Source organism: Tetrao urogallus, assembly GCF_951394365.1.
Source record: "Tetrao urogallus genome assembly, chromosome: 8".
NCBI lineage: Eukaryota > Metazoa > Chordata > Aves > Galliformes > Phasianidae > Tetrao > Tetrao urogallus.
Window position 1 is genome coordinate 7,222,217 of NC_136821.1, and position 12,135 is coordinate 7,234,351.

At 41.8% G+C, this 12,135-nt stretch overlaps 1 protein-coding gene across 1 annotated transcript in view; it reads right to left on the minus strand.

Annotated features, from left to right (window-relative positions):
• The window catches only part of GPR39 (G protein-coupled receptor 39), a gene marked incomplete at both ends in the record, with an annotated part of 63,716 nt that extends 51,842 nt beyond the window's left edge, over positions 1 to 11,874 (minus strand). Inside the window, one exon of the mRNA XM_079539029.1 lies at positions 11,007 to 11,874. Coding sequence (XP_079395155.1) covers positions 11,007 to 11,874 — 868 coding nt within the window. The remainder of the gene's footprint in view (positions 1 to 11,006) is intronic.
• Between the last annotated feature and the right edge of the window lie 261 nt (positions 11,875 to 12,135).

Consider the following 12,135-nt stretch of genomic DNA (forward strand, 5'->3'; position numbering starts at 1 on the left):
TTTGGTCCTACTGCACTGTGTTCATGCCTTGACAGTCAATTTAGAGGACATTCTTGCCTGTCAGTAAATAAACATTAAGTCATTTTAAATTGCACTTCCATTTGATAAGGTTAAAGCAATTCTCTCTTGCAGAAAGGCACTCAGAGGCAAGTTTCTGAATGCTAGTCATCAGACACGCAGCGACTAATGGCCGTGTCTACTGTGGAAAAGAATATCAAGGCAGACTGGCATAGTGAGCCTGTGGCAGCAAGGGGAAGATCAACACAGGTGATAGCTTGCCCTCAACTCAGAGATTCTAAAATGCCGGAAATCAATCCTTCATTTACAGACAGGGAGCCACATGTGCAGCAAGTTCTGTGGTCCCAAACAAGATTTCTGAAAGTCCTCTTTTACCAGCAGGTATTTGCCAAGACAAATGTTCTCCTCAGGTAAGCTTGCTGGACCCTCTTTGCAAGTCCAGCACCCTCCTAAAAGAGATACACAGCAAAAAGTGATAAATAGAACCTCCTCCTTTCCACCCAGTGAGGCTGGGGCTTCAGGATCAGGGACATCCCTCCACTCCTGGCATGCCCATCACAATCACAGACCTGCAGAAACCATCATGCTCTCTACCTCAGAAACCAAATTAGTTTGGTCCATACCTACACTTGGAAGGTTGTCCCTGAACATGCCCTTCTCATGATTGGAAATTTTCTCATTTCTGTCTGTGCTCATTCATGGCCCCTATAGACCTATTAGTTCTTGTGCCAACGCCATCATTTATATCGATGCAGAGAACATGGTAATATTCTGTAATATCAGAGCATTTGTACTGCAGTACAACATTTCCTAAATTGTCAATATGCTCTTTGTAATAGAAAAGAATTCATTTAAATGTTGGCTTGGACCAGAAGACAAATAGAAAAGGAACATCTGAATTTCAAGTTGCTATCAGAAGGTTTCTTAGAATTCAGCAGACATGCCTATGAGCAAGGAATTGGAAAAGCAAAGGGAATCACAACAGTGGAAAGTTCCTGTCTCTAGATATCAACTTCTAACAACCACCTCCCATGGCTGCCTCCACGTACAGGACACAGGGAACAGAAATGAAATACACCGTCAAACATCTCCAGAGGGACGCAGAGATGAGGACTAACCTGGCTTTGCTCAGAAATCACTCTGACTGAAGGGTGACGGTCCCTTGTACTCACCAGATGAACAGATAGCTATTTGAGAAAAGCATCTCTTTTAGCTAAAAGAAAAAGCTGTTCTATTGCTGGTTACTCTTTTTATAGAACAAATTAGCAAATCCATACTCAGCATAGATTTAAAGCTCTATATATTCGAAGTAAATCAGGGGTGCTATGACTTTCAACTAGTTTCTAAGCTGAAGGGGAAGATTCATGCATGTTTGAGGGAAGGTCCCAGGTTACACAACTGAAAAAACAGCAACTGCAAACTGATTGACATAAGGTCTAACTTTAATCGGTTGGGGATCTCTGGGCTACTCCTAAAGATGCACAGCAAGGCTTTAAGCTTAATTCATCCTACAATGAGATTGGATTGATTGCACCCAGTCACTCCACATATGGCTGTTACTGGATCGGTTCTGCAAGATTTTCAAGTGAGAGTACAAACCAGATTTTCCTCTTTCTCGGTACTCACTGCCCCAGTGTGCTTACATATGACTCAAAGCCAGACATATTCATAGTTTCGCTACATTAAACAAGGTAACCTCATTTTAGTTTTCATTAAAGGTTTGTTCCCCCGTTCTCCAATCAGCCTAGTAACCCTCTTCCATTAAATAAATGTGGTTGTTATGTATCACATTCTTTCAAAAGTTCAAGTTTAAAAAAGGATATACTTTAAGCCTTTATGCTTTATTAGCAAAGTTACTGCCCTAAAATCGACAATTGGATTTCCAAGGATATGTGTATATCTGCAAATACCAAGAATGCTTTTACAAATCTAGGAGTTGATGCCATCATTGCTACCACTAGAATTTAGGTATTTAGACTTTCAAGACAAAAAGATTACTGAAATATCATCTTTTGAACATCTCTGACACAACCCAATCCAGTCATGGTAGACCTGTGTTCCGTTCAACAGATCTTTATGATTTGCTGAATAAGCTTGTGACAGAATGTCAAAAGGCTTTTAGCAATATTTCACTATCTGAAGGGCAAAAGCAAACAATTCCATTTGAACAGCACATTTTCTTTTGCCTTTGTCCTTCACCATACAACAATTGTTCTTATCTGCTAGCTAAAAACGTGACATGGTAAAGTTGTACATACAGCAAAGACTGTTTGGGTCTCCCCATACATTACTGCTAAGGGAACACAAGCTTTTTTTTACCATGAAGGTTTAAATCCTGATTGTTGCACCAGGCATAGAAACTCCAAGAGCTTTTCTTCTCTAGCTAACCTCAAGCATTCCTTTGAGATTCCATTCTTGAACATCTTCATTCTTAATGCCTTTAAGGGATAAATTTAAGTTCAGTTTTCTTTTCAAAATCAGGGAACCCAACAATTTTCTTTACTGCAAAGACAGAATGTGAGGCATGGGAAGAAAAGATTCAGCAAATACTGAAGGCTGTCAAAAGCAACACATCCTGTGTCTCCCCCTAGATTAAAAAAAAAATACACCCAGGAATGTAAAAATTTTTTTTTTAAAGTTTATGACTGGGGTAGGTGGTGTAGGAAAAACGACCTGTCAGGGAGAGCATTTTAATTGACATCTTTTTGTTCCACCATCCTTACAAAGTGCATATTCCTCTGTCTGTCTGAAGGCAAATCCCAATTACTAGCTTGTTGTATGGGAACTGCTGAATCACGGCCTGAACCTCTAATTGACCACCTGAGGCGAGCAATGAGTCAGCCCTGGGAGCACAGCTGAAGGCAATTCACCCGTGCTGCCGGAAGGCGTGGAGCCTGGCTGCACCTCTCCTGGACCCATTTAAGAGCTGGCTACCAGTAGGGAAGGATCTCTTCTAGAGATCCCTCTTCCAGAGTTTTGCAGTGAGCCCAGGATGTGGGTAAGCTTTCTATCTATTCTCTTTTTGTTATTACAATCTGCTTTGCCAAACTCTCTTGTTTATTTCGTAATTGTAACATCTTTATATTCATTGACTATATGCCTGTTTTGACATATACAGCAATATTCAGAGCAGATGTAGTGGGATAAACCTAGCGCTCTTCTCTTTGTGATAATTCCACATAGACGACTGTGGGAGAAGGAGCAATCATAGAGGGATTTTCCTGTGCTATTCACATCAAGTTTCTGGCACTCAGCAACATGAGGACTTTCTGAAGTAGAGACTGTATCCTTATCTTGACAGCGCTATCCTTTAAGGTTATATTTCATCCCCTTTGGAGCCTGCTTCTTTCACATCTTGTTTCCACAACAGTAAGTTCCACAACTCAAATATTACACTTCATGGAAAAGCTACGAAGCCCACAGATTTTTCTAGGAAGGAACAACCGGGACAGTTCCAAGATGTTCCTCCAAATCAAAATCACCCTCAGCAGCATCCAGCTAGCTATGAAAAATAAAAGACAAGAACAGAAAGTCATTTATGCTGAGCGAGGACTAGTACAGACAGGTAAGCAATACTGTCTTCTCTACTACGCCTCTGTGCCTGGGCTTCTTTACATGAGTATAGTTGAGTTTCCAGGTAATAATCATGTATGTGCACCTGTCTGCAGATGGTCAAGTCAAGTATTTTCTGCGTGCCAACAGAACTGTCTTGCTCTGTGAGTTTCCCTAAGCATACAGCTGATTTCAGAGAGACACTCAACTCTAACCCCATAAGCTATAATTTCAACTTAAATATCTTCTTTTAAAAAAAAATCACAGAAATAAACAAGGCGAGTACTTTCAAGATAATTAAATGTAACAAACTGCTTGGAAACAACTTAAGGAGAAGTAAGGGGAAATTAGCTCATAACAATACTAGAGCTGTTCTTCAGTTTCACCTTTTCACTACAAGTTAGTATCTATATGATTAAGAGGATCTCAGAAAACTCATTTAATCCATAATGGTTTGACCTTCGTATTACTCATGCATCCGCAACAGGGATCAGAGGCTAACAGCTTCCTCACTTAAGTGTAAGGCTGACACCCAGCAGTACAAACATGCTTACAATGCCCTGAGGAAAGGCTAAAGAAGATGCTACATGTCATGCCAACCATCAGCTGAAATCTTAACTGTTTATTTTCTCTGGAAATTCCTTCTTAATGGTTTTTGTGCATGTGGTTTTTTACTATTATTATTTAAAAATCTGCTACCTATCCATTAAATTACATGCTTAGCAACTCACATGGAACAGCAAAAGAGACAAGAATAATCTTTAACCTGTTGGTTGGCAGTTCATCTCAGCTTCTAGCACGAATTTTGCCTCTAGGAAATCAAGAAGTTATTGAGGATAAAATCGAAAGCTTCATATTACTAATAAGTACTCAGATATTAAAGGTCTCTTCCATTAAAATTCAGAGGCTAGCAATCATTGTTTAAAGATAAGTCTTAACATCAGCTAGGAAAATAAGATTTTGTTTAGTGAAATTTGATGTAATTGGAATATGAAACAATAGAGGAATAGATAATGCATTTAATTTTCACAGGTAAAGACTTCAATAACTCATCTGTGAACTTGCCACAAATGAGTCCTGTTTACTAAACTGGGAAGTTGTAAGAGCAATTTGTGCTTGAGTTAGTGTCTGGTTCAGAATAGATATCAAGACAGAAAGTGGAAAATTAATGGTGAAGAGAATTGACCAAAGAATAAGGCAGTAGATAAAAATCAGTAGGATGCCCAATGCAGGGTGCTGATTTTTAGCTAAGGACAATCTACCATTTCATATCTGGAGCAACATCTGTATTTCTCCACTTTGGCAGAAACAAAACTTCCTGGTTTTTTACTCATTCTTTGGAGAACGAGGCAGTTCCCAATGTCTCTGCTTGTGAGCAAACATCTTAGAGAGGCATTGCTGTGACCTGGAGTGGATTTTTCAGAAGCTAAGACAATTAGAACTCAGCTCCCCAAATGCAGAAATCCTTCCCCCCCCCAATCCGCTTTCCTTCTCCTGTGCATAGCAGGGTGTGCCAGGAGACTCCTCAACCAAAGTATGAGGAGAAGATATACGAATGTATTATCTACAGTTCATGAAGGAGACAGAAGAGAGATAATAAGAGAAAATAATGAATAAGTTTAGGGCCAAGTAGCTGTCTTTAATGAGGTTAATACCTTTAAAGACTTTGGGCAAAGGCAAGTGCAGCACAGAAGTACTTAAGAAAACTCAGCTATTCACTTAGCCCCTGGACAACACAGATGGCAGAGCATAAAGATGCTCATGCTGTGCGTGCCACGGGATGAGCTGGGCTGTAGCAGGGCTCCAACATCTACAGCTCATTGTCAGACCAGGTGGAATACCTGTTACCTTGCAGGCATCAGCTGAAAGACAGAAGTATGGCTGTAGTTTTTCACTAAGCACCACAAAAGCATGCACTGTCCTCACAGGTTTCTCATTCACAGAAGCAAAGACAGCAGTTGCATGCCCACAGAGACTGAGAGGATATCACATATGGAGAATCATGAGGATTACACTAGTGATGAACTTGATTCTCTGAGTACAGTGTTTTCAGGTTAGGTTGTGTTTAAAGCTGCAGACTTCACTTTGAAGTAATTTTTAAGTACTCTGAAGCAAACTGTAATCACATATTGATTTTCCCATTAAAACTACAAAAAGTCTTAGATACCCTGGGGGTTTTGGCCTCAATTAGTCCCCATTCTTATATTCCTTTTCTTTCTGTTGCATTTTGCCATCCCTCAGTGTAAGAGGAGAAGACTGTCTATTTAAATCAAAAGCACAGTCTTCTGGTACATGAGTCCAGTCAAAAGCAGCAGTACATAAATTGCTTTCTCTACAACAGGGAGGAAAGTTAAGCTGGTTTCTGCTTGTGATCATTTTTAAATTAGTATGGGAAAATTGAAAATATCCAACTATCTTGACTGGAGATTTTCCTTGAGTGTATTTTCCTGTGGCTGTGTTTGTGTTTTGTTGTCATTTTCTTTAAATCTCACAGATTGTCAGAGTAGGTTGTACCGAATTGGCCCAAGAAGCTGTTATCCCTCAGTGCAGCCTTTCCATTGCCACCTGTTGAACTGCTGAGCCTTGGTTTTATGCTACCAGTATGCGTTAGCATCCATTAGTTTTGCTGTTGACATCAGGTTAATACCTTTGCAGAAAAGGAAAGCAAATGTTCCTGAACACCACTAAGAAAATCCCTTGCTTTGATCTCCTTTCTAGAAAGCAATGCTTAGAGCAAAAATCTTGCTTGCAAAAGAAGGTGGGTGTCTCATTCAGCTGAATGGCCAGACCCCAGTCCTTTGGTCCTAGTGCCTGATGTTGCCTGCTCCATTTCAGAGCACACAGACTCCTGCTTGTTTTATGTATTTTGAAACCCTGCTCAGGGGAGTATATGGATGAAGACACCACATAAAGCACAAAGATGAAAATCATATACAGCCTACAATGTATTTATCTTCAGGCACCACTCCAACAAAGCCTCTGAAGTAAGGCAGCTGAGTGGAATGACTAAAGAAATGAACTGAGAGGAGTCAATGAAGCTAAGCTTAAAGAACATGAGCTGGAGCTGTGTTCTTCTGGAATCTAATCAATTATGTTATTCTTTCTATTTTATTCTATCTCCAAGTTTTACCTTTCTCAGTAATGAGGAAAAAAAAAAAAAGAAAAAACAAAAAAGCAGCCAATTTCCAGCCTATGAAGAAGCGTCTAATTTTCCTGTACCAGAAGTCCCACCATTGTCAAGTTATACTGTGGCAACCATGTATTTTTTGCAGAGTATTTGAAGTAATTTGTCCTCCTGAAAATCCAATTGCCAAGTGCCTTGTGAAATAAATTTTCATAGTCATCTTCAGAAAGGCTATTTCTACACACAATACCTTTTTTCCTGAGCAAAACATTAATCTGCTTAGAACTAGAATATAGGGGAAAATTGTGCTCCAGTTTATGTTCTAAGAGATCTTTTAAATTTTTGACTCCGAGTTTCATCTAGTTTTAGCTTATGGGCAGGTTCAGCTGTGGTCTCCAGTTAAGTAGCTCCAGCTGAGCTCCTGCTGACTGCATCTATGGCAACCATTTCAGAGCAGTTGGATTTCTTTGGTACTTTTCTCTCCTGAAAGAAGCTCAAGATGGACAGCTATCTCTCTGAATGGCCAGGAGACAGAAAAGCACTGCTCAGCTGCACAGCTGCTGGCTGGCAAGTGGCAAAGTACCCATAGCACCTAGCAGCACATGTAGCAGGACCCCTCTGCTGTGCTAGCAGAGAAGAGCACTGTTCCAGAAGGCAAACTGGATGCATACACAAAGAAAAGCAGTGGCTATAGCAACACTGAAGGACTTTTCTATTTCAGTTTATTTACTGTGGTAGGCCTGAAGCTGCCTCATACAATATAGCTTAGGCCTTCAGCAGAAGCAAAAACTAAAGCTGGCAAGAGAGATACCACAGAAGCTTCAGAAGCAATAAATTTTTCATTTGAGACAGTCGAAACTTGCTTTTTCACAGAGTACGAGTCCAGGTCAGTCAGATCTAGTCTGATGACAAGCTGCTGTTGTATGAAGGCTTTGTAGTAGTGAACAGGTTAGGAAGGAATTAGGTGACACCAGTGCCAGCAGGCAGTGTTTGCACACAGTAGCTGCTGCCAAAGCAAAGCCCGCTGGGGGACTTTGGGGGGTAGAGGGGGGAGTACGGAGGCTTGTCCTGTCCCATCCCATCCCCCTTCCCAGCAAGCAGCCACCTGATAGTGACTCTTCGAGAGTTTTAACTTGTACTGTTTCAGCTAAGAACCAACACTGCTAATTATTGCAGTAGCTGGCTCTGTCTTTTACAGGCTGCCTTAACTCACCCAGTGCCCAGTCAGAATTGCTCCATTCACAGGGATGGGCTGACCCACTGCAGGCAGAGGGGTTCTGGCACCTCATGAGTAAAAAAATCATAGACGTAGACTACAGGAAGTGTGCCCTGGTATAGCCAAAAGCATGCAATGCATAATTTCAGGAGCAGGAATATTATGTAGAGACTTGCACGTGCTATTGTATTTACAATATATTACAGCCAACAGCAGTAGTGAGAAAGAAGCTAGAAACAATAGCACTGCACAGCCTAATTTATAAAAGCAAAAGTGATCTTCTCCAAAACAGTGGCACAATGTTGCATTCCTCCAGTGGAGGGAATCTAACAAAATCTGAGCTGAACTGCCTCTGGAAGTACTTCCTCTACAGCAACGGGTGTAAAGTTCTTGAACCAATGCCTCCTCTCTACCATGAGCATAGCTAAAAAACACTTCAAATCCTCAACCAGCCTCTTCAGGCTTTAAGCCCAAGGACTTGACCTTCACAAGCCCTTCCCCAGGTGAGCACAGCCTGCCCATCACCTTGCTGCTCCCCTTGTCACCCTCATTCACCACAGCTGTGTCAGCCCATCTGCAGCTGGTCCTGCAAGCCTCAGTATTACCCAGGGCAAGCAGTCTTTCACTTTCAACATTTCCAATTCATTTTCATGAATTTTCTAATGTACCAAACAATAACATGACAATAAAAAAGCACCAGTTCCATCTCGTGTCTCTTCCTGCTTGGCTTTTTCTCATCGTAAGGAGATTTATGAGTTTAATCTCTGTTTTGTTGAACTTACCACTTTTAACAACTAGAAAATGCTAAACTGTTTTTATTGCTGTTAAATGTTCAAAGACATCTTGCTATATGCTGTCATTCACATTTCACATTAAAAGTGAAATATGTTGTAAATGAGCAAATATTTGTTTTAATTTGACCCATCTGTTCAATGAAAAACAAAGAGGACTTCTAAATCACTATATTTAAATTCAGCGATTTGTAAACAATTTATATGTTCATTTATTCTGGGTTAAAACTGCCCTAAAGCATCACTCTTATGAGATCTCCAAATTAAATTGCTTTGCATTGTTCTCAGGGATACAGGCTAGAGTTTCTTCCTCTTCAGTTTATTAATTTATTTCCCAACAGAAGTTAATTAGCAAGACTCATATTAAGAGCCATTTGAAAGATGCCTGAAATAGTTTTGGGGAATTCACAGAAGTATCTACTTGTTCCAAAAAGCTGAGAAAGCATCAGATATTGGTGTCGAATTCCCTCGAGACAGAGGACAAGCTGGTTGCTTTCATTTAGCTTCTTAACAGTTCTGCAAGCAGCGATGGATCTGCTCCATTCCACACTGGACTGTCACCAAGCAAGAACAACAGCCAAGGAGAGGAAGAAAAGCCTCAGTAACTTACCTTCACCTCTCAACCTGGCCAGAACTTCTACAGAGTTGGGATCTTAGACTTTGATGTAGCTGTGGATGGTAATTTACAAGAGCAGCCAGATCCACAGACATTTAAGGATCCCACAGTAGCACTTAACTTAAAGAGTAAAGCCTTATCTCTTTTTCATCTGTGTAACATACTGTATTTAGCTGCAGCTTTAAGCTGCTACCCCAGCAGTCAGTACTTCCAGGGGAATAAGGACATCAAGAGTCCTTTCAATCATCGTGACATGGGGTCTCTTGTCCACAGCTCACAGACACCTGGCACAAGATGACTGCTTCTCAAAGTGAACCCTAGGCATGAGGAAGAGCTCTGTGCAGCCTTAAGTGTCACATCTCCCAGGCAGACAGTGAGAGGACAAAGGGGAATGGCTTCAAACTTATAGAGGGGAGATATAATTAGATATTAGGAGGATTTTTTTTACTCAGAGTGAAATGAGACTCTGAAACAGGCTGTCCGAAGAAATTATGAATGCCCCATTCCTGCCGGTGTTCAAGGTCAGGTTGGATCTAGTGGGTGGCATCCCTGTCAACCCAGGACAGGGGGGAAGGAAGTAGGAGATCTTTAAGATCATTTCCAACCCAAGCCATTCCATGATCTCCTATATGAAGCCCTCATCACACTCAGCGCCAGCACAGCTCCATCCTTTCCCCACAACCTCAAGTTACCAGCCCTATCAAAAAACAAAACAAAACACTAACAGAAAAGCTAATCTACACAAAGCTCTAGAAGAGGACAGACCCACGAGTTTTAACCCCCCCCTCTCAACATCAAGCAAAGCACCAAAAAGCAGTATAGAAATTCTGGGTCTGTGCGTTTGCACACAAGATGGCTCATTTATTATAGCCAGTATCTTATTGAGCAACTCAACAAAACAAGAACTACCCATGATTCAGCCAAGGTGTGATTAAGCGTGCCTCTAAGAGCATCAACATGGAGAATGCATGGATCACAGCCCGGAAAGATTCCAAGTTGGTGAAATGACAGCTTGATTAGTTTTTGTCTGACAAATGCAGCAAAAGAGATCAGAATCAAATAATTCCAAAGCTACAGACCTTCAAATAAAACCATGAAAAAAAAACCCCAAAGAGGGCAATAGCTATTTGCAAGACCAAATCAGCTCTCCAGCCCAGCCTTCTTAATGTTCAAATGCAACACAGCCACAAGAGCCCCAGCTAAGTGCCCTCCTGAGAGCACCCCGAGTTAGTAAGTAATTGCCTTCAGTGTGGGACAAACTCTAGATTTTGCACGGCAGTCCTCCCTCTTATCAAGAGTCTTACTAAATATGCACGTATTTGTAATTTAATGGGAGGACATGCAAATAGAGCTGCTTTATATCCTGGCAACTGTGCCTACTGCTACCCCACAGGTCAAGCATCAATACCCTGTTACCGCTTCTGCATCACACAGGCATACATTATTATCAGACAACATACCTATTAGACAGTAAATGGATTTTTCTTTCCATGTTCCCTCCCAGTTCTTCTAGCAACACAGTCAAAAACACATAGGGAAATCAGGTTTCTTAAAACATATCACTGTAAACAATAGTATTCCTTTCCCCCTCGAGCCATAGATCCCTCATGCGGAAAAACTTTCTAAGATAGAAGCTCCTGGGTTTCCTTCCCTTCTTTGGAAAGAGGGCAGGGGTGAGGAGTCTCTTACCCAGGAATAAAATGATCTGTCTCCTGGAGTTCTTGCCCTCCGAGCTCTCGCTTTTCCTTAGGTACTGCTCCTGTTGTCCAGGCTCACCCTTCACTGCCACAGTTCCTTTCTTGTAGATCATCAGGGTTTTCATCATGCTGCGGCACATGAAGGCAACCGACCCCAGCACTATGATGTACACTACAAAGGCACTGAAGATACTGGCCTGGAAGATGGCCCACTTGGAGGAGAGGCTGGTACAGATTGTCATGTTTCGCTTTAGTTCAGGATCGTGGTGTCTGGCAGTTGACTTGGCACAGGCAGTCACACCTTGATAGTCCTCAATGATTTCCAGTGGATACTCTGTGCCCATGGCAAAGAGGAGGGGCAGAGCCACGATGACAGATGTCCCCCAGACAAAAGCGATGAGGATCTTCACTTTACGAGGCCCAGAGACTGCCTTGAACTTGAAGGGGTGGCAGATAGCCACATACCTCTCAAAACTGAGGGTGCCCACATGCAGCACAGTTGCATAACTGCAGGCTTCGAAGAGGAAATAGTAGAGCTTGCAAGCCACATTGCCATTTGGGGTAGCAAAGGGCTTCCAAATGGCACTGAAGAACTCCATGGGCATGCCCAGCAGGATGACCAACAGGTCAGAGCAGGCTAGGCTCACCATGTGGTCCGTGACCTCCTTCTGCAGGTAGCCTTTCTTTTGCAGGATCCTGGTAGCCTTGATGGTGATGCTGTTGCCCAAGATGCCTGCTATAAAGATGCAGATGTCGAGCAAGGCCAAAGTGATCTTGATCCAAGGAGATACCTCAAACTCAGGGATGTGGCTGTGGTCAATGAGATGAGAACAGTCTGAAGAAGGTGTCTGTTCAGCCATCAGCAACCTCTAGGAGGAGGAAAAGGGAGGAAAAGCCACTCTGATGTTCGATACCACCGCAAATCAATCTTTTCTCACCTTGCTCCCTACACAAATACACACAAGTCCAAGCAGTCAGGTACGATGAAATCGTCTCAACTAGCCACACCTGTGGGTTTTGTTAGCAACAACTGTTGAGTCAGTAATCTAAGTGAGAAAGAAAGTATCTTGGTTCTTACCAATCTTTACAGCAAACAGTTCTTGCTCTTTTCGGATTTTCCT